The sequence below is a fragment of the Chanos chanos genome, chromosome 3, assembly GCF_902362185.1.
Source record: "Chanos chanos chromosome 3, fChaCha1.1, whole genome shotgun sequence".
NCBI classification, from domain to species: Eukaryota; Metazoa; Chordata; class Actinopteri; order Gonorynchiformes; family Chanidae; genus Chanos; species Chanos chanos.
In genome coordinates, this window is record NC_044497.1 from 25458859 (window position 1) to 25486669 (window position 27811).

General features: G+C 43.1%; 2 protein-coding genes and 3 non-coding genes across 5 annotated transcripts; 2 read left to right on the forward strand and 3 right to left on the reverse strand.

The window, feature by feature from the left end:
* Nucleotides 1–204: 204 nt before the first annotated feature.
* Nucleotides 205–11745, reverse strand: hipk1a (homeodomain interacting protein kinase 1a). The gene is made up of 17 exons (XM_030768198.1): nucleotides 11509–11745; nucleotides 9849–10594; nucleotides 9304–9677; nucleotides 8859–8982; nucleotides 8157–8276; nucleotides 7814–7900; nucleotides 7197–7378; nucleotides 6624–6774; nucleotides 6058–6262; nucleotides 5526–5644; nucleotides 4788–4922; nucleotides 2657–2814; nucleotides 2044–2203; nucleotides 1690–1823; nucleotides 1115–1311; nucleotides 810–928; nucleotides 205–687 (listed from the first exon to the last, which is right to left on the reverse strand). Exons 2-17 carry the CDS (start codon nucleotides 10590–10592, stop codon nucleotides 265–267), a joined length of 3432 nt encoding a protein of 1143 aa, XP_030624058.1. The 5' UTR covers nucleotides 10593–10594; nucleotides 11509–11745; the 3' UTR covers nucleotides 205–264.
* A 1665-nt stretch (nucleotides 11746–13410) lies between these two features.
* On the forward strand, nucleotides 13411–13483 carry trnar-acg (transfer RNA arginine (anticodon ACG)). Its single transcript has one exon. It is a non-coding gene; the product is annotated as a tRNA-Arg (tRNA).
* Nucleotides 13484–16491: 3008 nt separating this feature from the next.
* trnar-acg (transfer RNA arginine (anticodon ACG)) lies at nucleotides 16492–16564 on the forward strand. The gene has a single exon. It is a non-coding gene; the product is annotated as a tRNA-Arg (tRNA).
* A 3996-nt stretch (nucleotides 16565–20560) lies between these two features.
* On the reverse strand, nucleotides 20561–20642 carry trnas-gcu (transfer RNA serine (anticodon GCU)). The gene has a single exon. It is a non-coding gene; the product is annotated as a tRNA-Ser (tRNA).
* Nucleotides 20643–22602: 1960 nt separating this feature from the next.
* ube2j2 (ubiquitin-conjugating enzyme E2, J2 (UBC6 homolog, yeast)) lies at nucleotides 22603–26458 on the reverse strand. Its single transcript, XM_030769768.1, has 7 exons — nucleotides 26308–26458; nucleotides 25502–25632; nucleotides 25230–25270; nucleotides 24973–25075; nucleotides 24724–24862; nucleotides 24178–24258; nucleotides 22603–24010 (listed from the first exon to the last, which is right to left on the reverse strand). Exons 2-7 carry the CDS (start codon nucleotides 25630–25632, stop codon nucleotides 23726–23728), a joined length of 780 nt encoding a protein of 259 aa, XP_030625628.1. The 5' UTR covers nucleotides 26308–26458; the 3' UTR covers nucleotides 22603–23725.
* Between the last annotated feature and the right edge of the window lie 1353 nt (nucleotides 26459–27811).

Sequence of the window (27811 nt, forward strand, 5' to 3'; positions counted from 1 at the left end):
GATAACAGTTAAATACACCACTTGTTTGCTGAAGAAAAAATGAATTTAATTGGTTAAAAACTGAAAACAGTCTCTAAAAAACAGTAAAACACAAACAAACAAACAAAAACAAAAACGATTAAAACTATATTAATAGTCATTAATAAGTAATAGTAATAAAACAAAACAACGTTCCAGTTGACAAGAAACGTCCTCCTCCACGCCGCGTACTAGATATCAAATCATCAGCCAGGGAGGGCTTTGTTTGGCATGTTCATCTCTCTCTCACAGGTAAGGGTACTGGTGGAGTTTCCTCTGACTGAGGGAGTATGGCGCAGAGCGTTGGTAGGACTGGGCTGACAGCTGCTGCTGCTGCTGGTACTGGGCGGAGGCTGGGCCTAACAGGCCCATGGCGCTGCTCTTCTGGAGCAGGCTCAGAGAGGCCGAGTACGGGCCCGTGGCACGGGCGTGGCGACCGGAGCTGGAGGAGGAGGAGCCTCCGGAGCCGTGCAGCTGGTCCACGGCCTGGGACACGGAGGCCAAGGCGGCAGAGGCAGGGTAGGCGTACAGGCTGGAGGCCGAGCCGAAGAGAGACGACTCATGCAGACGGTAGGAGGAGTGGGGTGGGCCCGCGGGGGGGTACGTGGGCTGACGCCGAAGAGATCCGCTCGCCACTCTCTCGTGAGATGACATCACGGACTGCTGGACCTGTGATTGGAGAATCAAGCACATGTAAAAACCAGAGAGCCAGAGAACTGAAGACCAAATGTAAAATGCAGCGCTGGAATAAGACTGGAATAAGTTGGTTGCGGGGATGAGAAGTGATTTACCTGGCTTAGGTTAAGGGGCTGGGATCTGTTGGATGCAGCTCGTTGGTGGCGATCACTGCTGGATGTCCCAGACCGTGCAGACTGAGAGGCTGACCCCCTCTTAGGCTTACCAGAGACGTCTGGGGAAAAAAATCCACAGAACAGACAAAAGAAGGAAAATTCTGTGAGAAAAGGGTGACGCAAGTTAGACAGAAAGGAATGGTGTTGGTATGACATGGACTGCTTAAAACGGCACTCTTTGGACAACCAGAAATAGAACAGACTCAAATCTCACAGAGTGTCCAGCTCGTGCTGGTTTCACTCACCTGGTGCCCCACCCTCCACTGGTTGGGTCTTGACCGAAGGCATTACTATGGCCAGGGACTTGGAGAGGTGTGTGCTGGTTTCCACAAAGTTGGGCAAGTGCTTGGGACTAAGGGGGCTACTGGTGGAGGAGTCAGAGTCCTGAGAATCGTGGACAGTCACACAGCTGATCACGTTAGCCCTCTGATTCACACCGCATCTGGAACAACAGGGTTAAACAGAGCTCATGTAATACTTTATCTTGCTAAGTATGAAGACAAATCAGAAGCTAACTTTCTTGATTTGTGATATTTTTTCCATTGAAGAAGGTATTTATGAATATGATGAAGATAACTAGTTCTATGTTGCTAACGGGATCGCCAAAATTGTGCTGTCAAAGGTCAACGCAATTTGTGGGAAGACATAAGTCATTGCTAGGTTACTAGCATTTCGAATGTTCTGTAGTGTCTAATATAGATTTTTCTCTGATCCTCGAAACTGATTCAAGGTCAGTGTTCACCATTCCTACCCTGACAACTAGCATGACAATCAGAAATTTAATTGCAGTGGGTGGACTGGAGAGGAGAAGGGAACTCACTTTGCAGCGGAGAACTTTCTGTCATCCTCGTCGTCCGTGTCGCTGTGGATGGTTATGACGCTGACAGCAGGACTGGGCGTGTCAGAGATCACGATTGGCTGGGACTGGTTACCGCTGCAGACAGGAGAGTTCAGCTGGGAGGAGCCATGCACGACGGAAGCCGCCGGCTGCAACATTGACCTGCAACAGAAAATATTACACTTTTTTTTTTTCTGTCGTCTTGACAACTGAAAAACACACCAGCATTTATATTGCTCCTTTTATGTAATCAATGTGGGTCATATCAATGATTTGGTTCAGGGATGTGAACATTACTAAATTGCTAACAGTCCACAGTGGCCTGGGAAGGAGAACATACCTTGCTCTGCTCTCGGCGTGTCTGCCTTTGGACCTTTTCCCTCCGCTTGGCTGCGCTCGGCTGGTGCCTGTGCCCGCGCTGAGGGCATTAGAGGCTGCGTGACGTCCTTGCCCTGCATCCTGCTGTGAGCCGTCGCACTGTCCACTGTGACGGCTCCTGTCAGAGGACATCAGTGTTAAATAACATCTTCTGAATGACATAGTCTCACAGGAATATGTATACCACCCATACATTTACATTTATTCATTTAGCAGATGCCTTTATCCAAAGTGAGTGCCATGCAATATCAGTAACTTTACAACAGAATTTAAATGACTACACGACAAGGAAAGGAGGCGAGACCTGCGGCTGTGGTATAACATTCTTATATCTGAAGAAACCTGTATGAGATCTCAGTTTGTCTTTTCATTTGTGTGTTGGGGAAACTTGTGGATGCTTCCATGCCCACAAGTTTCCCCAACACACGAATGAAAAGGTTCCACCTGTCCACTGCACTTTCATTTCTCACTCACTGAGGAGTCTCTCGCTAACGGTGTAGTTAAATATAGACAGCCAGACGTAACCAAGCTGTGTCTGTCATGCCAAGTAATGCATGGAGACTTTCTTCACCTCCAGTTGGCATTCTGCTGTCCGGAGCCATCAGAGAGCACGGTGCCCACGGGCGAGTCAGTGACCACATTCTGGCCTGGGTTATGGATGGTCATGCCTGGCATCTGCTGCCAGGTTGATGGGATAAGGATCTGCTGTGTGCCTGTTGGCCAGGTCTGCTGAACACACACACACACAAACACACACACACAAACGGAGAAAAGTTAAAAAAGTTACAAAATTACATTTGGTGTGAAACCATTCACCAAACATATTGATTGGTACATGCTGTAGTTTTAGGGGCATGAGTTGGTATGTCCTCAGTAAGACAAAGACATGCCCAATTTATATTTCCTGGCTGACAGACAACACCCTTATGCAATTTGCCAAATTGCCATTTGTTTGTACTGCCAAACACTGCATTAACCCTTTCCCAGCCAAAAACTGAATTCAATACCCAATCTGTACCAAACCATAAGCCCTGTATCAAAGCATATTTACTGCTGCACCTCTTCCTCCCGTCTCTTTCTTTGAGACCATTGAGTTTGATGGGGTTTTTTTTGTTGTTGTTTTTGAAGAGGCCCAGTCAGACGTGAGACTGATGTTACAAACAGCAGGGCAGACAGCTGTTTCATGGTGACAGTTAAGGCCGCATTTCTTCAGACTGGGTTTCTGTGCAATCTAAGTTTAACGATGTGATAGTTGAAGTCAGTATTTCTTCAGACTGGGTTTCTGTGTAATCTAAGTTTAACGATGTGATAGTTGAAGTCAGTATTTCTTCAGACTGGGTTTCTGTGTAATCTAAGTTTAACGATGTGATAGTTGAAGTCAGTATTTCTTCAGACTGGGTTTCTGTGTTCTGGATTTAACAATGTGAGGGGCATTTTTATACTGGTTGATGGACAGAGCCTTGATAAGCACATGCAGTATAGAGACAGAGGGACAGATATTGATATATAGGTACAAATATCCAGTAGCCTGCCACTCTCTTCCTCTCACACATGGGAAGGCAAAACAAGTCAAACATCACTCTTTTTTTTATCACCTGCTATAATCCAAAGCATCAGAGGGAACCGAACGCAAAATTACGCTTTTCACATTCAAGCCAACTGATTCTGCTCAAACAGAGATAGAGTAATAAATTGGCAGTAAATGAAAACAATCCTGTTTGTATTTTTACTGAAATCTGATTGTAGCTGTGAGGCTGTACCACAGTAGTAAACCAGTGCAGTCCATCTACTCGTGTTACAGCAAAAAGGCTATCAGCTGAACATCAGCCAAAATACACAAAGAACACAAACAGTTACCAAAACCATGAAGACAATGGTCACAAGACATAAAAGAACAGACATGAAAATAAAAAACCTTCCACATCCTAGACCAACTTCACATTTGAGGGGTTAACCAGAATCACTCCCTCACTATAGCTGCTGCTGCCGGCACGTTCATCTGCACTGGGAGAAAGTCTGTTTTTAAGTCTGAGAAAGGAGAGAGAAGAATGAGTGAAAATAAAGAGGGGTCTTGCCACATGATGGAGCGTCCTGGCAGCTGAGGAAAAACAAAACAACAAAACAGTCTCTCATTCTTTCAAGCCAAGAAAAAAAGGACCAAGCAGCCATGCCCTGGAGGACAGTGCCTTGGGGTTTAGAACAGGTTTAGAATGGGTTCAGTTCAGGATAAAACCCCAGCTCGAAAGAGAAACAAAGAATAACATCCAGAAGCCTGAAATTCTGAAAGAAATCATTATGCAGCACCAAGGGACAAACACTTCATTAAAAAAAAGTCAAATTCAACATTTCATCCTGTTTTCCCATTCAGTGAACAATGGCATTGAAGTCTCAAACTGAACTGAAATATGTAACACAACTTTATCATGATCCTCCTCTCTGCCACTGTCTCTGTGTTATTACTAAGACCTGATATGTTTCCCTGTGCGTGTATGCTATCTAATAATGCCTGGGTGTGGTTGTCTGTGTGGGAAGGGGGAATAGTGCTGGAAGCCACAAGCAGAAGCGCAGACGGGGTAAGGCACATGCTTCCATGCTGTACGGTGGACTCCTGGAACGAATGGAGGAGCATTGAAGGGGACAGTTAAAAAAAACAGAAAAGAAAAGGAGAGGGGCTAGCTGGAGCCTGAGTGGCGTGAATTTACCAGCGTCGCGATACTCTCTTCCAGATGGCTGGGTCTCCTGCCCCAGCAGGCCGGTGCCAGCGGCACCGAATACAGGAGTGCCATTCCCACCAAAGGGGGGTTCGGGGCTGATACCATCAGAGGGGTGCAGGAAGCCTGGGAGTGAGGAAGGTTTTAGGGAGGGAAGCAGGGGTAAGGAGGGTTAGATGATACTGGCCAAAGAGGCGGAGAAAACAGCCGTGTCCTTGCATCTCAACCACCACCACGGTCGGATCCCAAAAAGAAAGACGGTTTAAGGATAAAAAAACAAGTACCAGTCGTCTAAACATTCAAGACCTAAAATACAGACCTGATCAGATACCCTCGTCAACTCAAATTCAATCTTTGAAGCACTATCATGTTTAACCACAACAGAAGGCTCGACTCTTCCTTCCTTAACTCACAGACTGAGTTAAAGTCTTCTGATGGCCTTTACAAGACGGTATGAAACTGCATCACAAACACAGTTCATCACATCTCACTGGCAAAGCCATACACAGACAGCCAAGCAACATCAGCTGTGACGAGGAAAATCAGACGGAGCACAGATACACCTCAGAACATGTGAAAGAGCAAATGTGCACATGAAAGCAAATCAATCAAGTATGACAATACGAAAGAGAGCAGCAGCAGCAGGACTAGGTAATGCACAGTGAGCGCGCACACACGCACACACACACACACACACACACACACAGTCTGGGGTCTTTGCGGACCTACCTGTGTGAGCATGCCTGGCTGAATGTGTAAGGCCTGGTTGGACTGGTTCTGAGGGAGGAGGGGAACACTGTTGTCCATCCTCACTGGGTAACCAGAGTGCTTATCAGATGTCTGCAGCCCTGACCGCAGGAAGGGAGTAACAGTTATAACCCATCGTAATCCACTGGACAGGGCTTATTGCATAAAACACAACAGTGCAGGGGGTTTCAAAGACAGAGTGCAGCTGTGATGAAAGCACTCCAAAAGATACACCGTGTCTTGAGAAAATGTGACTGGTTGTTTTGTGTAAATTTGTCCTTTCTGAGCAAATTACAGTTTCTGAGACTCATGTCTAAGACGCTGATCCATAATGCATAGACCCAAATCCAAAAAAGCCTGGAACAAGCCAGTAACCATGACAACATGCCTTAAACCCACCGTCCAAACTAGACAGTTCCCTAATTCCAATCCTCAAGTGCCCCTTGTCAAAAACATGAATTGGAAACATCAGACAGTTCTAGCAGCAGCAAAGTCAACTGCTCTTCTCTCTTACCCTGGATGGTGGGGGGGCAGACGATGAGGGTTTGCTGGAAGGGCTCGGTCTGGGCACACAGTTGGGTGGGTCGGGCCTGCAGCGGGACACTCTGCTGGGTCAGGCCGGGGATGTTGATGGTGGCCTGCTGGTACAGACCGGGTTGATAGTTGAGGAGAGGAACGTTACTGCTAAGGGAGAGAGACTGGCCCCCCGTGGAGCCCATCTGAAGAGAAAAAGGAGGAGGAAAGGAGAGGTGATGGTTAATCTCAGGTTTAAAGAGGGAGAAGTGAATGTCTACATCCCCATAGTTGCTGGTTAGTGAAGACGCTGAAAACCGGGGTGAAACACATTATATGAGCAGGGTTACATGCCCCGTGCTTCAACTAAAAATGGTGCAGATCAACATTCATGTGCTACAGTGCTAAAGACAAAACAGGATATTTATGCCAAACTCATGAATGACTGAGGAGTTCACAAAGCTTTCACCAGAGTCATAAACAAAGCCAGGGGAGTGAGGAGATGAAGTTAAGGGCAGGTGAGAGGTTGGCAGTGAGGCCAGGACCTTTCACCACAGTGGCCTTTACCTGATTGTGCTGGTTGAGCTGGCTGCTAAACGTGACCGTCAGGTTGGTGGCTGCACTGGGCGCGTTGTTGGTGGCAAACAGGTTCTTGCTGTTCTCAAAGGCAGTGCACCTGCGTTTGCAGATCTCCATGTTCTGGAAGCAGGACTTCACACTGCACAGGCAGAGAAAAAAGTCGACAGAGCAATCAGACTCAAACACACGCAGGCGACAACAGACCAAGGAACCGAACGATCTCGTTTCAAGGCGAATGACTGGCTATTACTGCCAATGACTGGCTGTTACTGGCAAATGCTACATGGTGCAATGACAAAAATGAAGGAATCAGTTACAATCAGTTACGCTGAGCAGTGACTTTTAAGAGCAGGAAACAGATTTTCTTACAGTGAGCTATTTTTATCCTGATGATTTTCACATCATTATTTAAAAATGTTCTCATCGTTTTTTAAAAATAACATTGCTATTTAAAAACAAAAAACACATGCTTATGGATCTGATCATTGTATCTGTTCTACAATAGAGGAAAATAGTGCTGTCAGCCAGTGGAGGAGTCTCCCTTAGTTGAGCACTGCTTACTGGGAGCTGTGGGGAAAATGGAGCAGGTGGGTCATGGTAACAAATGGATGATTAAGAGTCTTCATGGGGGTGATTCGCTTGTCGGCATCCAGCGTGAGCATCTTTTTCAGCAGGTCGATGAATTCCCGACGGTCAGCCTTTTCTGCCAGGATGTCTGTGCCTTCCAGGTTAGTCATGTTAACCTGCAAATTCATGTAATGTCACATAACTGTCATGAGGGGGCGCTGTTTCTGTTTCGATCATATTTCAAGCCTTTGGCTCATGATTTACAATCCAGTGTCCAGTTTATTTGGTACATCAACCCATTCATGAAAATGGAAACCATCTACACACAGTGAATCATGTGGCCTTGGTCTGTTATATAAAGCAGATAGACAGGCATGAAGGGTACAGATACTGTGCGATTGGAACATCGGAGTGAACAAAACAAGTGACCTAAGCAACTTTGATAATGGTCTGACCTTTGGTGTCAGTTGAATGGGTTCCAGTATTTCTGAAGCAGTCTTCCCTCTGGGCTTTTAACACACAGTGGTTTCTAGAGTTTCCTAATCTGACTCTAGATGGATGGGTGTTAAAGTAGTTCTCTTGAACTTGACACAACACACTGCACCACTTACCTGCATCATATCATCCAGACAGTTGAAAATATATTTCCGAGCCTCCTTGGACTTTATTCCCATTTCTGCCTCATGTTCCGCAGGTGTCTGAAAATACAGAGGAGGAACTGTGAAGAGCACCAGCATGTCTATCCATGTCCACCTGTCCTGAGGGACACCACTGTGATGGTGTAGATTAGAGTTCCCCTGCCTTTCTTCACCCATGGTATATTTTACAAAAATCTCTAGTCTGATGGTATACCACCTCCTCATAAGCCAGAAACTTATAAATACAACAGTCAAATAAAAAGAGCAGTCTCTGCCATCACATTACTGTAATTGCAGTTAAGCGGTAAATCTGCACCTTAAGTCTCCACAGTGGGTAGCTGGAGTCGGGACCTCTGTTAAAGAAGCGGCTGGTTTTGGTGCCTGCACTGAGCAGGTATTCAGCAGGCAGCCCCTGGGTCTGAGAGATATATCGAATCTGCAACAACATAGACATCATGAGAATGGAATACACACACGTACGCACATTCTCTCTCACTCAGCCACTCGCACACAAACACACGTACACACACACACACACACACACACACACACACACACACATGTACCATGATAAATGGTCCATGTACCTTCTGATAAATTAATTTTAGTTTCAAAAGCAGAAATTACAAAATGGAAAATGAATAGCTGCTTGAGTTTCATTTAAGAACCCAAAATCGAAAAGTGGAAAAACAAATAATAATGATTATCATTATTAATATCATTTAATAAAAAGGCTGTCTTCTCCTTTTCCAATGATCAATTTTAAAACAAAAACAAAACAAAACAAAACAAAACAAACAAATGAGTGCAAAGTAGAAAGATCCACACAGACAATACCATGTAGGTGATACTGACTGTGATATTCCCTGTCATTTTAAGAGCATTGAAATGTGAATGAGAAGTACAGACAACAAAACAATTATTGTTGTAACAAGAAACAAGTCCAACTGAAAGTGCCGATATAATCTAAAAAAAAAAAGACTTGACATCAGACCAGGACAGAGACTCTTGTACGGACCTGATCATATTCTGAGGCTCCAGGGTACAGCGGCCAGCCAAGGAAGAGCTCAGCAATGACACAGCCAAGAGACCACATGTCTATAGCCTCACAGAAAGGCAGACCCAGGATGATCTCTGGGGCCCTGAGAACAACACACAATCACTACATACATGTAATTAACAAAAATGGAATGACAAAGCTCTATGTGTTAGACAAGGCCGTAGATACTACACACAGAGTAACAACTCAGCATGATTAAATGAATGAGTCATTTTTTTTGTCCCTGCTCAGTGTGTGATGCATAAATAATTTTTTTATTAACTTTGAATGTGCACAATGAAGAAATATTATATCTGTGTGTGTGTGAGTGTATTTGGAGTACCTGCATCTTAAAATACATCACACTGTTAATAACTCAAGCATATGTTTGACAGATGAGATTGCAGCTGTTCTTCATACTCACCGGTAGTACCGAGATTGCAGGTAGGTGGAGCACACTGCTTTAGAGACGTGACTGGCTGAGCCAAAGTCGATGACTTTGACGCGGTAGGGCTGGCGGATAGGGTCCACCAGCATGATGTTTTCCGGTTTGAGGTCAGCGTGGATGAGGCCCAGGCTCTTGAGTTTCATCAGCGCCGTGGCGACCTGCTGCAACACGGGTCGGATGCACTTGAGCATAAGGGGGCTGAACTTGCTGTGCTTGAGGAAGTCGTACAGGTTCTGCTCCAGCATCTCAAATACCAGGCAGGTGTGGCTCTTATGCTGGAAGCACTCGTAGGAACGCACAAAATTAAACTCGTCCGCGTTCTCCGTGCTCAGTCGGCTCAGGATACTCACCTAATTGAGATAGGGGTGGGGTTAACAGAGATGAGAATGAGGAGATAACAGTTATGATTAGTCAGCAGGCCTCAGCCATCACCCAATCACTTAAAACAAAACAACAACTACAGAGAAGAAAAAAAAAACATGAAAGAGATGCTAACAGCTCCAATCAAAGCATTCACAAACCTCAATTTGACCTTGACGGGCATATGAAGGATGGTTCTTCAGGATTTTGATTGCAACTATCTCATTTGTACCACGCTTCCAACACTTGGCCACTTGACCAAACGTTCCACGGCCAAGGAATTCCAGCACCTCATAGCTGTTGGACACAGAGCAGAGGATCTCATGCTGCACCAGCTGGTAGTCGCCCTCACTGTGGGAGTTGCTGCTCTTTGTGGTAGAGGTGGAGTGAGCGATTGACTGTGCAGTGGTGGTACCTCCACCCGGTGCCACACGGTTGGACAACACGGGGGCGGATAGCTCCTCAAGTATCTGCACACTGTCACTGCTGTCCACCTCTTCGCTCTTCCTCTTCAGGCTGTACCGCTTCGAGTAACCCTCAACCTGCTGAGATGACGAAGCTTCATCCTTTCCCCGGTGGCTAGACGAAGAAGATGATGAAGAGGAGGAGGATGAGGAGGAGGGCCCTGGGATGCTCCCTGTGCTGTCAGCTGCACGGACCACTGTATGCTCCCGGGCCCCTCCTGATGGAGGGAATACCAGGTTGGAGGAGGTGTAGATGGTGTTGAAACCAGAAGCAGAAGGGGAGGAGGTATTGGCTTGACTGGGGCTTTGTGGGTAACAACTACTCTCACCTGATTGGCTGTTTGCATCCCATGCACAGTTCTCAACCTTCAGTTTCTTGGAGCGGGTAAAACCACTAGAAGAAACTGAGGGCGAGGAGAAAGCCTGAAGCTGGGACGCCATACCTGATAAGAAAGAAAGAGTAAGTAACATGAAAAATTAATTCACACATTAACACATTAAATTACTATCCTCCCTCACCCTGTGACCAAGGTTGCCAGTGTTTCCAAACAAGAAAAGCAGCACACCGAGTGACAAAAGAAACGGCCACGGGTTGAGATCCACTCATTATTTGATTAAGTTCCAGAGATTCGCAATTCCCGAAACGTTTAAAAACAAATAAGAGTTTAATATTTGTGAAATCAAAAAGTAAATTCCCAAGTTTCCTGAAAACGTTCTGTAGCTGTAATTTCACACAGAAATGACAGACTGACGAACAGCAAAAGCGTGCCGTTCTACTGGAATGGGTTTGTCTATGATGTCATCCCATAGCGTTGACAAATAATGATAACAGTCATTCTAGGTGCAATCTCAGAGCAACCAGTATATTTATATGACTAAACAGTGCATAGCAAGGAATGAATCATAACCAGTGTCTTGAAAAGTAACAAACGATTAAAGATACCAAACCTAACATGCAATTATGTACATACGGCACATTGCTACTTTGGTAAATCCAAGCTAAGACGTTAGCTTCTGCTGCAAATTGAGCTGAGTTGACAATCAACTAAAATACTATTTTACTTCAATCGCAATTTATTAAACCTCCTAAAGTTGTCCAAACTTCAACGTAACGTTAACTACAGGTGTAGTTCATGAGTTAGAGAACGATAACGCGATCTGCAAAGACAACTTACCGGCCTTAAGATTTAACAGCATTACACTCAGGGATAGCTTGCTAGCAACTTGGCTATGTGAATGTTACGCATTCTGTTCATCCAAGAATCGTCGAAATGTAAAATGACAGTCATGTATAAGTATTTATCAGACAAGAACCTATTCAGTGAACGATTTGCAGTTTGTCATTGTAGTTTGTTACCTTTTTATCGTTGCATTCCTGAGCTCCAACTTGACACTTGTTTCCACTGTCCCCGATTAGGCCTCATTGTTTTTCCATGTCAAAATTATTAGCTTGCCAACAACAGCCAGCAAGCTACCTGCATAAGCCGTTGTTGAGTGGCTTAATTAAAGCGGAAGTACTCAGTACACAAATCCGCATGCTTCCAGCAAAAATAAAGCAACAACAGCGATTTACCACATTTTACCGCTATTTTATGGTCAGTACAACTGAGGTACAATCGTACCCAGCATCGACAAGAACATTCCACATCCCATGCAAGGTCACAGGTCACTCTTCCCTTACCGTAAACGTGACATTATAAGCCCATGGCCAGTTTGTACCAAAACACAATGAGAAAGATACAGTACGTCCATAAATAAAGAAGTAGTCTCCAGTAGTCCCCGTCAGTTATCAGCGTAAAATGGTGTATTAATGAACATAACGACTCGAAATTGAGGAAATGAGACCATCAGCTATAATATATATATATATATATATTCTTAAACCAATAGTCCGGTTTCACGACTGATAACTGTACCTTTTTGACGAACTTATATTTATATCTTTTGATACACCACATGCGTAATACTACAATTCTACAGATAACGGTACAGCATGTCGTTAATTACAGTGTTGTAAGTACAATGTAAGAATCAGAAACAAATGTTGAAGCAAAATATGACTATTCCTTAAACCATAGAAAGAGAAAGAGTCTGCTTAAGTCCCAGATCAATGTCAGGGGATGCAAAATTTGATGAAAATAAGGAAGAAACAATGGAGACCTAAATGTATATATCATATATTAAAATTACTCTGAGGTGAAATGACTATGAATATATCAAAGGATTTTTTTGACAGCTTCAAGCTTTCTCTTGCATGTTCATTGAAGACCTGAACTGTTTTTGAAAAATCACAGAAATCATGTGACTAGTGAGTTATGGAAGCAAAGTGAGTTAAGTTCAAGATAAGAAATAAGACAAGCTTGTAAGATAAGTGTTGTTCAAATGGTTAAGATGTAATGAATGGATTAAGATACATGATATGTCAGAAAGCATGATATTCTTCTAGGATTCATCTGATCACAGACCTATTCCTTCTGCAAAGCCTCTGCTGTGGGCAGCAATGTTGCTGGATCTCTGAATGCAGCACAGCCAGCATTCATAGTGAGGGCAAAAGATGAAAGAAAAAAAGCAGCATGTGAAAACTGATTGGCACTCCAGCCCAAGTGGGACTCCTAAGCCAGGGGTTATGAGGTTTAGTCCCACCTGGGGTACTGAGAAGCAAAGTGGTATAGCAGAAGTGTGCTTGGCCCTTGATCCAGAGAAACCATCCCCTGCTAACCCACCTTTGGGTAAGGTGTCTTGAGCCAAAGTTTGTCAAAATTCTGTGTTTGCTGCTGGACCAACAGAATTTTCAGGGCTTCATCTCTGAGGTGTTGGGTTGACTGAGCTCAGTCTAACAGGAAGCAAAGCCAGGATCCAGGGCTTCTGGTGGTGAATCTGACTCCAGGAAGCTAGGAAAGAGCTTGCCATAGGAACGCTTATCTCAGCCACACAAATCAAGCTCTATGCGGGTGTTTGTTGGGCAAACATTGGGCAAACGTCCCCATCACCGGATGTTACCAAAACCACCAAACCCCCAGCTGTCATCATTCTACCGGCCAGCTGTGATCGTATAGTGGTTAGTACTCCAAATTGTGGCTGCAGGAACCCTGGTTCGAATCTGGGACACAGCAACTTTTCTGCTGTAGTTTAGGTGTTGGGTTGACTGAACTAAGTCTAACAGGAAGCATCTGACTGTGACCCTCCCTAAACCTGTAGTTTAGGAACAACAACAGCTGTCATGCTTTTGGGATGGAGGCTTTATAGCACATAACAGGCAGGGCCAGTGGCGCAATGGATAACGCGTCTGACTACGGATCAGAAGATTCTAGGTTCGACTCCTGGCTGGCTCGTCAGCCCTTTTAAGCCAAGTGTTGCTCAGGACTGAGCCTGAGGACAAATTCCTAGTTGGAAGAAGGAGAACCACCATCTGTGGCAAAGTGAAAAGTTGCCAGGGTTACCCCATGTATGTTTGGTGGGGTCTTTTTCATTCAGCAGCACCTTAGGACTGTACAGTCATTGTTCTTGGTCACAGAAAAAGGGCAATTTCAACAGAGCCTCACTGACCCAATGATCAAGGCTCTGGCATCTTGAGATAGGAAGGAGGAGTACTCTAAGGTGAGTACCCTGGAAGCATGTTCAGCCCCTGGTTGAAAAGCAAGGACTGTGCTTGTCCAGAAAAATCAATTTGGGGAAGTGAGAGGCATGATGTTACTCTGGGTTTTAGGTAATGGCTGTTACCTGAAGCAATGCTGCTGGGTCTTTGAACACGGCACAGCCTGCATTCATGCCCATAACCCACAGGTCAATAATTCTCAGAACAGCTTCAAGGCAGAGCACTGTAACAATGGGTTTGAGACTGGGAAGCAACACACTTAGGGAGGGCGGATCATGCTGCTCCGGGGCTCAAAGCATCAACTGAATTAGAGGACAGGCATGGGCAGGAAGGTTCTGGAACGGAACCTGGGCTTTGAGCAGCATTTGAGCTGTATGGAAGCACTTTGCTTTGTTGGCCAGCCAGACTAAAGCTAGCCTCTGCTAGTCATTTTGGCTCACAAGCTAAACTCAGGTGGCTAGGTTCAGCCCCTAAACCACAAGTCCAGGAGTGGAGACTATCCTTCACTAGCTGAGATTTGTCCATGCTTGCTCTGTAAGAAAGCGCTGCTAGACCTCCTGCCTCACTTAAAGCACACAAGAGAAACCACAAACACACCCTCTTCTCTGGGCTTTGAATCACCATGTTTCATGGCAAATTTCTGAATGCAGAAACCATAGAAATAGTGGTCACCCCCAAGCATGCAGAACGTGCAATGCCAGGGCTTTTTTCCAATGCAACCACCTTTGGGGATGGCCACTTCTCTTTTGCTAAAGGAGAGCTATGCCAACAATGATGGGATTCAAACCCACACATGCAGAGCACAATGGCTTAACAATCCATTGCCTCAACCACTTGGCCACCTCATCTTACCTAAACTTTCCCTTCCCCTCCACAGAAAGCACTAGAAAGCCTTGTTGTGTAAAAGAAACACGCTGCTCTCACTTGTGTAACACCAAACATAAACACTGCAAAATCTGATCTTAGGCTCATACACTCTGACCTCTGACCTCGTGGAGCTTCCCAGGTGCCCCTCCAAGGTGTATGCCATTGCTACATAAAACTGTATAATGGCTGAGAATGATTAGCTTTACTCTAGTTAAAACGGAGATGAGAATGTGGCTATAAGAGACAGGTTGATCTTGGTTCCGCAGTAAGTTTGAGGCAACATCATAGATGGGCCACTGGCTCATAACAGGGGCTTACAGAGGCCTGAGCAGGAGGGAAAATAGTACGTAGTAGGGTTGGGCCGATAGACGATGCCATCGCACACAGTATAATTCCAGTGTCTCTGCTATAACATAGAGAAATATATTTATTACTTATTTATTATTTATTACTTATTTGCGGGGATTTCCCTAGGGATCAAGTTGAGCTGTAGAACTGAAGAATAGGTATTTTAAGGAGTGTCAGCCAGAGAGCACAAAAATGAGGGATGAGTTTATCCTAATTATTATAACAGCTCCTTGTGCCTGATTTTCAAGGAGAAAAACAGCTTATTTAATCACACTATTTACCGCCCACTGAAAGCATATTTCAATTTAGGCACAAACATAAAAATTATTTTTAAATCTACCTGGTTTGCACCTGCCTCAATAAATCAGGGTGCAGGCCTTTACTTGTATCACAAAACGGAGGATTAAAACTTACCTACAGAGCAAACTCTCCTGTTCTCTGCTATACCTCTTTTAAACAAATAATTCCTAATCGTTATATTGCTATTAACCCTTTTTCACCATGTCTTGCCTTGCACAGTTAACTGAGAATATCTGAAGAGTTCATTTGCAAAAAATGATAAATGCCATCCTTTAACAAAAACGGACTGACTGTTGCGAGTTATTCTTAACACATAGCACATTCTGAACCCTAAGTATGTTTTGTCACAAAAGCTGTTACTGTCCATTGTCAAGGTATTGCAAGTTCATGTTTTACAGCTGAAAACGTCAACGGCCAGTGCTGTTCTTGAACACAACCAGATAAATTCTTTCAGCGAATCAGCATGCAGTATTCAGGCCAGGTGACGCAACATGGCTGTGATGACCCCCACCCCAATATCATTGTCCATCATGTTTCACTGTAGACATTGTCATATGCCAATTTGGTAGACATCGCCCAACCCTAGTATGTAGGCCTCATGTTGTGATCAGATGCTTAGGATTGGTGCCTTGAAGTCATCGCATGTGAACAGAGAGGAGACAGCATCGATATCTCAGTTGACCAAAAGCACTCCATGACCACAGTCCACTACCTCAACCCTCCTTGGCTAAGATAACTAGCTATATGCTAGGTTGAATAGGAATAGTCTTTAGCCTAGACTTAAACTGAAAAAGTGTGTCAGAATCCCAGACTTTAGTTGGAAGACTGTTCCAAAGTTTAGGAACCATGTAGGAGAAGGACCTACTGTAGATTTTGTTATTCTGGATACAGAAAGAAGGTTTGCATTTTGTGCTTGAAGAGGGTGGTGTGGACTATAATTGTCAAGAGGTCATTTAGGTCTGGAGGGGCTAGACGATTAAGAGCCTTATACGTTAGCGGCAAAATCTTATGATGAATAAGAAACCTAACACATATCCAATGTACACCGGATAATATTGGACTAATATGTTCACACTTGCTAGTTCCTGTAAGAACGCTAGCCGCAGCATTCTGAACTAACTGAAGATTGTTTATATACATGGCAGGGCATCCAGCTAATCCACCTCCTGTTTAGGGAGGACAACAGCTGTCATACTTTTGGGATGGAGGCTTTATAGCACATAACAGGCAGGGCCAGTGGCGCAATGGATAACGCGTCTGACTACGGATCAGAAGATTCTAGGTTCGACTCCTGGCTGGCTCGTCATCCCTTTTAAGCCAAGTGTTGCTAAGGGCTGTGTCTGAGCACAAATTCCTAGTTGGAAGAAGGAGAACCACCATCTGTGGCAAAATGTTAAGTTGCCAGGGTTAGCCCATGTGAGACTTTTGTGATCTTTTTCATCCAGCACCACCACCAGGGCTTGTTCAGTTGTACCGTTAGTGTTCTTGGTGAGAGAAAAAGGGCAAAGGGAAAACACTTTTCAGCAGAACGTCACTGACTGAATGGTCAAGGCTCTGGAAGGAGGAGTACTCTAAGGTGGACCCCTCTGGTCCTTGCAGGCTATCTGGGCAAAATCCCATTAGAGGAGACAGCGAATGGGTCAGAGGTGTGTGGTGCTGCATGGTTCTTGGCTTGGTGCAAAGCTCCTATGATCTAGTGGTCAGGATTCCTGGTTTTCACCCAGGTGGCCTGAGTTTGACTCCTGATGTGGGGAAGATGCTTTTTGCCAAACATGGGGTCACTTCCAGGCTGCAGCAAGGGCATACCAGAGGCAGAGGTTCGCACACTGAGTTCTTTTAGATTCGTCCTGAGTTGGCGTCAGACCTGCTCCAGGCGCAAAACTAGGACCCTGTCAAGAAAGGATATCTGTGAAAGGGTGGTATTTTCTAGATGAATAAAATAATTGCTGGTTTTATTTATAAGGACATGGTGGGGTTTTTTTTCTTCTCTTTTTGTCTATGTTGCCATGCATCCTGTCACGTTACTGGAACAGGTTGCCATAGGAAGAGTTTAGAGGCCTTCATCAAGCCAGCCTAGGTCAAAATGAGTGTGTCCATGAGCTTTGTATTTTAATGAATCAAATATATTGGATGTGGGACCTCCAGATCTCAGCCTTGGAAAGCATTTGAGGTTTGGCAGTAACAGTCCAGTCTGTGTAGAGATCTCACTAACCATTGGTACAAATGTGAAGAAGATCAGCAAATGTCAAAAATTTGTGTCAAAAATCTTAAAGGTTAATCCCCCCTTAGGGATTTTTCAGGTGAAGATTTTGGCTTTCTCTGATCCTCTCCTTATACCTTCCAGTGGTTGCTGAGGTCAGGACTTAAGCAGGAGTGCAACTGCTGAACCCCTAATACTTTTCAAAGCAGAAATCTGGTGGTTCCAGGCCTGATATAGAGAAAAAACAGCAAGGGAATACACTTTTCACCAGAACCTTGCTGTCCTAGGGGTCAAGGCTCTGATGCCCTTTAACACCATGGTTGTCGCATATCTGAACCCAAACTGGTGGGAAGTTGCGACGCTTTCTTGGGTGTTTACAAACACATTTACATAACGTTAAGGTGGTTTCCGTGCATTAAAACACACAAGTATGGCATGGTTGCGATTTGTATTTTCTGCTAGAAGAGTAAATCCTGTGATTTCCAATGCCTGAAAAGGCATACAGGCCTGTCAGCACTTGCATTACCTTACATCATTCAATCCATTAAAAATGAACCGAAGATCATCACAGTGATGGACAATTACGATTCTTTGTCCAGCTCACATAAATAAAGGTGACCATCTCTTCAGCCATTTTCACATATGCGCTATGGACCGTAACCACAGAATCAGGTTCGCATTATGTCCGAAGTTGCCCTTTCACACATGCAGCACACAACAGCACATAGTCCGAGTCAGACGCTTTCACACATACTTGAAATACTCCGTTTGGTTTAGGTGGGGGGTTGCGCCTGGGTAGAGTGTGCAGGAGGCAGGACATTACGCAAAAAGTACTCTGCGAAAATCGCAGTATTTTGTTTACAAGAAATCGAAAAAAACAGATGAGGCTATCGACTTTTGTCTGACAATTTCGGCATGGGCCCTGACTGACAGAAGTTCCTGAATCTCGTGATCTCTCCAGTTAGACATTTTCGTTGGCGTCTTCATGTAAATGATCCTTCTTCTTCACTCTCAGATGTTTGTATTCTTCCGGTTTCGTGCCAGTCGCATGTTAGAAATGGCATAAACACGCCCACTTGGCTGTATGTGTGAACAAAAATGTCCGAATCAGTCGACTCTAAACGTTGACCCTGTTTTCTTTTTGACTTACTTAGTATGTGAGGTTCTAAAGCTGCAAGTGCTGTGATTCCTGAGATTGCAACCCTAGATTCTCCATTTACTAAAGCAATCATGCCCTGCTATCACTGTATATTCTCTGTAGGCCTTTGGTAGGGATTCTACTCTCTAGGCCTTTGGCAGGGATTCAACAGATCAAAACTTGTCAAAATTCTGTGTTTGCTGCTGGACCAACCTAATTCTTAGGGCTTCATCTCTGAGGTGCAGCTATCCACAGTGCAGCCTTGGAAGCACCTGGTCTGTCAAGGAAATGTCACCAGGACTGGTTTGACAACAACTCTGCCGAAATCCAGTCACTCCTGCAAACAAAACATGAAGCCCATAAAGCTCTCCTGTCTAACCCTGGATCCTCCACCCTGAAAGCCACTTTTGCTGCGGCAAGAGCTGTGACCCAACATGCCCCCCGGATCATGGAAGACACCTGGTGGTTGCAGAAGGTACACGACATCCAAAACCTTGCAGACTGCAATAACATCCAGACTGCAATAACACCAAATTGCTAAAAAGCATCTTCGCTGGATATGGCATACAATCCGCATGCCTGACCACCGCTTACCCCACCAAGCCCTGTATGGGCAACTCTGCAATGCAAAATGGGCTGCTGGTGGACAAAAGAGGCGCTATAAGGACTATACCAAAGACCTCCTGAAGCGCTGCAACATAAACCCCACCCATCTTGAACCTCTAGCACTCAATAGAACGGCCCTGGCAGGTCACCTGTACTGAGACAACCAAACAAATACATCACACCATCCAACAGAGAAGGACCGAAAGACGTGCCTAGCGACACCAATGGGCAGCCGGCATTACACCAACATCTGGGCTCCCTTGTCCCAAGTGTGTGGCTCACGCACTGGCCTCCACAGCCACATGAAATGGCACCAGCGTCAACTGCGCTGAACCCCCCCCGCCCCATCCCCCGGAGGAAGCGTCATCATCAGACATGATGGACAGCTAAGCATAACAGGAAGCAAAGTCAGGGTCCACCGCCTCTGATGGTGAATCTGACACCTGGAAGCCAGGGAAGAGCTTGACATCAGAACGCTAATCTTGGCCAGGCAAATCAAGCTCAACATGGATGTTTGTGGGGCAACGCATGCATGTCTCTGGCAATGGATGTCCCCAGCACTGGATGTCACTGAAACCACCAAATCCCCAGCCGTCCCTATCCAAGTTGCTAGCTGTGATTGTGTAGTGGTTAGTACCCTGTGTTGTGGCTACAGCAACCCTGGTTTGAATCTGGGTCACAGTGATTTTTCTGCTGTAGTTTATGGAGGATGACATCTGTCATGCTTTTGGGATGGAGGCTTTATTGTGCACAATGTGAGGGGCCAGTGGCGCAATGGATAACACGTCTGATGGATCAGAAGCTTCTACGTTTGACTCCTGGCTAGCTTGTCTTCACTTTTAAGCCAAGTGTTGTTTATAAGGACTGTGCCTGAGCTCAAATTTCCAGCTGGAAGAAGGAGAGCCACCATCTGTGACAAAGCGTTAAATTGCCAGGGTTACCCCATGCAAGCCTGATGGTATCTTTTTCATCCAGCAGCACCACTGGTTGTACAGTTGTACAGTCAGTGTTCTTGGTGAGAGAAAAAGGGCAAGGGAATACACTTTTCTTCAGAGCCTCACTGACTGGCATCTTGAGAGAGCAAGGAGGAGAACTCTAAGGCTAGTACTTTGGAAGCATGTATGGTAAGAAAGTGTTGCCAGACCTCCTGCATCGCTTAAATCACATGAGAGAAGCTACACACAACCTCTAGTCTGAGCTTCGGATTACCTGTTTTCATGACAAATTTCTGAATAGAGAAACCATAGAAATAATGTTCACGCCCAAGCATGTAGAACGTGTAGAATGCCAGGGTCTTTTTCCAATACATGCGCCTTTGGGATGGCCACTTCTCTTTCACTAAAAGGGAGCCTTGCCGATGAGGATGGGATTCGAACCCATGCGTGCAGAGCACAATGGATTAGCAGTCCATCGCCTTAACCACTCGGCCACCTCATCTTAATTCACCCCCACCCCCCCCAGAGAAAGTGCTAGAGAGTACCAGTCGTCTAAAAGAAATACACTTAGTTTGCACACCATCAAACATAAGCACTGCAAAATCTGAGCCTTTAGCTAGGCTCATACACTCTGACATCTGACTTTGTGGAGCTTCCCACGTGCATCTCCAAGGTGTGATCTGCATCAAGGCTCGGACCCCTCTGGCTCTTGTAGGCTAACTGGGCAAAATCCCATTAGAAAAGACAGCGAATAGGTGAGAGTCATGTGGCATTGCATAGCTCTTGGCTGTGTGCAAGGCTCCCACATGGTCTATCGGTCAGGATTCCTGGTGTTCACCCAGCCTGCCTGCATGAACACCAAATATGGTCTATGGAGAAAACCAGGTATCTTCTTTTAGATTCGTCCTCAATTGGTGTGAGACCTGCTCCAGGTGGAAGGAGCAGGACCTGATGAAGAAAGGATGTCTGTGGCATTTTAAATGCAGTAATTGGTGGTTTTATTTACAAGAACACTGTGGGCGTTTTTTTTGTTTTTGTTTTTGTTTTGAGGGCTTATCTGGGTGCAGCTCCCAAACTCAAAACTCCAAAAGCCTCATTAGTACCGTTATGCAATAGAGATAAACATGTCAAAAACCACTTAATATCATCAGAAATTTTCACATTCTCAACACAGAAATTAAAATGGCTAAGTGAACTAAGACAGGTAAGTGGTTAATAGAAAAATTTATATCAGAGATTGAAAGTGGAGTTGCCTCCTTTTTTCTTTATGTCAGGTGCCAGTCCAAACGGCCAAGTCCACTCACTTAATCATATGTCTGTGTTCACACATCAGTAGAACCATCTTTTCTTTTACAGACCCTACAGAGCACATGAGTGAAGTGTAGCATGTTCACCTATGTTTATTTTAAGTGTCTGACGCAGTAAACAAAGTTAGTAGAGCTAGATAATGATCAGTGATCTGTAGATAACTAGCAACATGCAAAAAGAATTGCTTTCATTTACCTGTCAAATTATACATTACTGCCAAACAATGACGATATTAACATTATTTTATTATTATCAATTATTCTTAACAACAACAAAAAATTGAATAAACATAGTTTGTCATCAGTGACATAAGGTCTATGGCTGCTATCAGTAGTAGTTTAGTAATTTATGTTTTAGTTGAAGTTATATACTGCAAACATACTTATAAATTATATTGGACAATCACTAGAGTAAAGGACATAACATATTCATGTGGTATTTCTTGAACAGAATATGATTTATTCATAATTTAAACACAACATGACTATCTTTTATTACACTCACTCCTCTAAAGGAATTATACGTGTTTAGTGGTGTTTAAAACGCCATATTTTCATTGGAGATCATGGAGGTATCTCAAAAAGCAAGACTTCTCAGTTAGTCCGACCACTTGAAGTAAAAGCTATTCAATAATCAAACAGCTAAAAAAACGTAATATTTTGGACAGTCCTTACTTTTGTCTAAAGTTATCTGACCATCTCAAAATCCTGCTTCAAAGGGTACCCACTGGTGGAAAAGACACTCAGAATCTGGAAAACACCACTTTTCTCAATGAGTGTGAAACACTTGCCCTTATATGCAAATGTTATGACTGGGAGCCTTCGATGATTATGATTATGAACTGTAATGAACGCTGTCTATTTAATATGTTGACAAGCTAACGCTGCAAGGTCTACAACAGTATGAGCCGAGTGTGCACCGCTAATTACTGAATCCTCTTTGATACATTCATACTGGTATAATCACTACTACCAAGAGAAGCAGCTCAAACAAAAGTCTAGGCTCATGAGAGTTGTTCAGCTTGTTTCACAGTAACATTGCTTCATGATGTTTCTCTAGAGCACCTCCAATGAAACCTTTTTGGAACCACAGGAAATATATCAGAGGGAGAAAAAAAGAATAAAATTGAAGTAAATGAAACATGCATACTTCTATGACAAGAATTAAATGAATATTTATTTGTCATCCACTGAGAAATATTGCACTAATGTTACACCCTTAAAATGCAACTGTAGACATATCTTGCAGTATTGTGTAATGAAGTAGAGCCGTAAACAGCTAACAGAGTGCACATACAACGCAACAAATTGTAGTGCTGGATGATTATAAAGAACAATTTTGTTAGGGAAACGGCTTCATGGCTGACAGAGAGAACATGAATGAAAGAAAAGGTGCTTAATCAAGATTTTGGAGCAGCATTGGTATTACATCATAGATCCACATTTCTTATCATGTCTTATGTACGTCAACCAAAAAACAGGGACAGCTCCGATTCGCTTAGCACAAGCTACGGTGAACAGAGGGAGAAAGCACTGAGAAGAAATTGGAAATGAATAAGAGTCCATTTACAGATCAGCCATTGCAATGAAACTACTGAAACCAAACAATTTGGATCTTGATTTTTTTTTTTTAATCACACAGCAATAAACAATATGGCGCACATGTGAGAAAATTTTCAGGAATGGATAACTATGCACTTTGCAAACTGATATTTACTTTCTCAGTGCTATAAAATCAACAGCATCGCTCTGAGGTGTGTTTTGCAAATTCTGAATGCTTTACTGATCAATCAAAACTGAATAATGCTGGATACCACTTACAGTCATGGTGTTTACAATGTCTGTGCAGACACACACTGAGGTCACGCACCGGATCTCTAAATAACGTAAATATTAGTTTACAATGAAGGGCTGGAGGGTGTAGAGGGGCAGGTATGAAAATAAGTGATCTGATACATTTTCACAAAAGTTTTCTCATCTGTAAATTCACATCGACTGGTGTTTCGCGAGGCCTACAGGTGGTGTCCAGCTGCTTTGCTCTCTTTGCTGAAGCAGTAGAGAAGGGCTGTGTAGCCCCTAACACCCTCCTATTGCCTCTCTAGACTCTTAGTTGTTTTGTTGTAATAAAACCTTTTGATTTGCCTCCCACCCCAGGAAAAAAAAAGAACAGGAGACAACCTCCCCTTTTCATCAAACCCCTTTTGGTCATAAGAACAGGATCAGTTTCTTTTCTCCTCTCCTCCAACATCAATCTTCAAACCTTTCTGTTTTCACTGGTTTATTCCTGTGCAATGCTCCTCAGAACGTACTTGACTGTGTAGGCGAAAGCAGCAAAGCCGACAATGACAAACAAGTTTGCCAGTGCTCCGCCTAGAAGTCCGTGGTTGCGATTAACTTGTTGAAGGTCAGGAGGATGAGCAGCCCCAGGCAGCAAGTGCCCGTTGAGGCCTGCATGCCCATTTTGTGCATGATGGGTATCTCCGTCTGGTACCACATCAGGCAGGGGCAGTGCCTTGGCGCTGGCGTTCAGCTCCTCCTGCGCACGTTGCTTCTGTTTGATCTCCTGTTATAGAAAAGATAACATCATTTTAGAGACAGCTGAGCTGGGTTCAGCATATGGCAACAGTAGTTGCCTTGATGCTTTTTTTAAAAAACTGATTTCTAAAGAACATTATAACCGCAGAAAGACATTTTTAATCTACTTGTGCGTGGAGGTTGCACAACACTTACCTCAACAACATCTGGAAACAGCTCACAGAACACTTTGTCTTTAATGTTAAAAGCCAGACTCTGAGAGGCAAGCTGTCTTTTCTATGAAAACATGAAAGAAGTAACAAATTTGTCAAACAGGAGGTTTGTTTAATGACTGATTACTCATGACTGTTGGGAAATTAAAAACACAAAACAAAACAATATATATGTATAAACTGTATATGTGTGTGTATATATATATATATATATATGTGTGTGTGTGTGTGTATATACACACACACACACACACACACACACACACATATACATACACACACACACACACACACACACACACACACACACACACACATATATATATATATATATATATATATATATATATATATATATATATATATATACACACACACACACATCTACAGTTTATACATATATATGTGTGTGTGTGTGTGTATATATATACACACACACACATACATATGCATACACACACACACACACACACACACACATATATATATATATATATAAAACTACAACTTGTTGATAAGGGAGACTCACTGTAAAGTCTGATGTTTCGATACTCCCAAGAGTGGGGCCTTTTTCAACCATAAAACTCAAGAGACCCGTGAGGATGGTGGAAACTGACCAAGCAGGATTCCAGGTATCTGGGTGAAAATCTGTGATAGACAGACATAACCTAAAAAAGAAAGAAAAACAAAGCGTCAGTGGTACCACGAACGTGCAAGTAATGACGCACAAGCCGGCACACCACTGAAAAAGAAACCAAAACCAGTGTCTGTTGTGTACCTTGTGTTACATTTAAATCTTCCATTTGGTGTTATCATGTATATGCTTGGAGGTTTGAAGGGGAATTCACGAGGGAAAATCAGTTTGCCATGGTAATAACCACCTAGGAAGGAGGGAAAAAATTCTAATTAACTGACCATGAAAAACCAGTTTGTCACAATAATAACCACAGTTGAAAAGGGGAAGTCCAGACTACAGTGAAATCAATACAATGGAACCAAGATCAATACATGCTAAATAAGCAGGGGAAAAGATACCTTCATAGGGAGTTTTCTCCGGACCACGTACCAAATAGTGCCTTAATTATCAAACAGAGAGACATGGTAAGGTTATGTCTTTGCACAGTACTCTTTCAGAGTAAAACTATGTACAGCATTCACAGATGTGACACATCGCAGCATGCCTAAACAAGACATGATATGGGAAAAGGAATCATACGTGTACACACAACACAAGCACACAAGCACACAAGTCACCGCAGCATTTCAGTCACCATTTCAGTCAAGGAAAAGCAACGTAGCAGTTTTACCATTCTAATATATTTGAAGGGAGAGGTTCAGCGCATATGTAAGGTACAGGATCTTTCTTAATGCGAAGGTAGTCCTGCTTTAATCTCTGTGTTGCTGTTGTTGGTGCCCTCTTGTTGATATTGTTGCTCATCTGAAACAACAGAGCGCGTTATGACCACACTTGCAATTCTATTAAACTTTATTCAAGTTTATAACACAACTGTTCTCAGTGATCCACGTGCTACAAATATAAAAATAAAATAAAATGTTTTTAAAATAATAAATATATCTGAAAGTTGAGGTTCTCGTAAATGTGAGAACTGGACTGTCCTGAATGTACTGAGAAAATGTATTCTCCATTCATAAATCTAACGAACGTGCAGTGTCAACGGCAAACTTTGTAGTAAATTGATACGGCTGTTAATGTTTTCTTAAGGAAACATGTGATACACCGAAAACAAAATGTCATTCGTCTCCATGACAGATACACGTCATTTCACTTTACCAGCTAAATGGGCTAACGGCGAATGTTTACTTAGTTAACCTAGCTTAATTTAAGACATGCTATTTACCCACCTTGTTAGCAAATAATGCTAACTACAACTACTCGATAGAGCGATAGAAGTCCCCCATGGACGTCGGACACAAAAAGAGAGCGAAAACCACCACCCGTCAAATAAGCAAAAAAACTTCACATTTTGGTCTGTTAGGAACTGACCATATTTTTAGCCAAAAGACTGTCTGAGCACAGAGCAAAGACACCGAGAACGAGGGCTACTTATGCTACCTACCGCTGACTTAGCTGACAAAAAATGTCCGGCCTTACCTCTTTAGCAAACTCCACAGGATCAACCGGGGACACAGCTGCGCAATGTTAGACACTTGTTTTATTGCTTATCGTTGATCTTAAAACAACTTCAGAGGGTAACATCAATATAGCTTGATAGCTAAGGTGAAATTGTCATCTATCCCCCATTCCAATATGGCTTCTTGCTACACTAATAGGAAGTTCAAATCCAGAATGAAAATAAAAGTACGGCTAATGAGACAGTACCGTTTCAAAATAAAGGTTTGCCAGTAACTACGGTGGTTCAACGGGTACAAATACATTTGTGGTATAAAACGGACAAACTAATGCTTGTTTATCATTTTATCATTTTAAAGTGGAATCAATATATATCGTACGAAATAATTTTTGTCAAATTCTATATGTTACTTTAGCCTTCATTATCTTAAAACATGTGATCCAGCATACACCTGGTATCTACCTACACACAATCATTTGTGATGCAGGCCATTTATTGAAACAAGTTACTACTAAGAGATGCTGTTTCCTGTATAATACACAGAGCAGATGCTTCATTACTTGATCAAGGACTAATCTCACCTGCTATTGTGGGGACTCCCATGTTTCTGACTGTGACATGTCCATGTGTCAGACTGTACAGAATGTTGCAGTTCTCGGGTTAACAAGTGGTAATGTCTTCCCCCTACCTCATTTTTTTTCCTTGAAATTAAATGTCTCGTTTTGTGTAATTAGGTTGGGTTACTGCAAAGAAATACTTGGTTGTAAAATGTATTAAGGAAAAAAATCTATTTTCCAGTTCCATTATATATAAATTGTAGAAATTGAAAGCTGATTTTATTCAGTAATATATTTTACTACCAGACAGTTCTTTGTAATTACCTAACTTAATCTATATTAATATTGGAAGCCATCCTACTGCGATAAATAAACTGACCACTAGGTTTCAAGAGCACATCTTAAATACAAAGTTTGTCCCCCTCCCTGCTTTTACCAGTGAAAAGTGAGAATTAAATGCGAATCTATAAATGAACTAACCTGAACCAGTGGCTTATATTGAAGTAAATGAAGCATGAGTTTACACACTAAGGTCATTAAAATGTAAACCTGTCTCAAAGGGCCTGTAAAACAGTGATATTGGGCTCTAAATAAACTTGAACTTGAACTTAAACATAGGTCTTCATCAAAATCTGTAAGGACTAATACTGATAATAAAATTAGAAGTAGTATCACTTGTATGAATGGATAATCTTTATTTTTTTTTCTTTACTTCAAACTAGCTTACACACCCTCCTCATTTTTTAACAAAATACCAACATTTTTGTGATATATTAGCATTTTGCCTCTATAGTGTATACAACATATTTGAATTTTGTGATGATATTTGGTAACTGTACAAAAAGGAGGATAGGACAAAAATACGACTACACCAGCATAGTCATAGCACTGTCATTCCTTACACACCAACATAAGACTTTAAATTAGCAGTAAAAAAATTATATTGCATGAAAGTAATTCTTACTGT

Coding starts and splice junctions, on each gene's coding strand:
- hipk1a (XM_030768198.1), bottom strand. CDS start 10,592: ATGGCGTCCCAGCTTCAGGCTTTCTCCTCGCCCTCAGTTTCTTCTAGT. Junction 8,277..8,858: donor GAGCCTCAGAATATGATCAG/GTCCGTACAAGA, acceptor ATGTTGTTGCAG/ATTCGATATATCTCTCAGAC. Junction 1,312..1,689: donor AGAAAGTTCTCCGCTGCAAA/GTGAGTTCCCTT, acceptor CTGTTGTTCCAG/ATGCGGTGTGAATCAGAGGG.
- ube2j2 (XM_030769768.1), bottom strand. CDS start 25,632: ATGAGCAACAATATCAACAAGAGGGCACCAACAACAGCAACACAGAGA. Junction 25,271..25,501: donor CCTTCAAATATATTAGAATG/GTAAAACTGCTA, acceptor TTGATAATTAAG/GCACTATTTGGTACGTGGTC. Junction 24,259..24,723: donor TCGAAACATCAGACTTTACA/GTGAGTCTCCCT, acceptor ATGTTTTCATAG/AAAAGACAGCTTGCCTCTCA.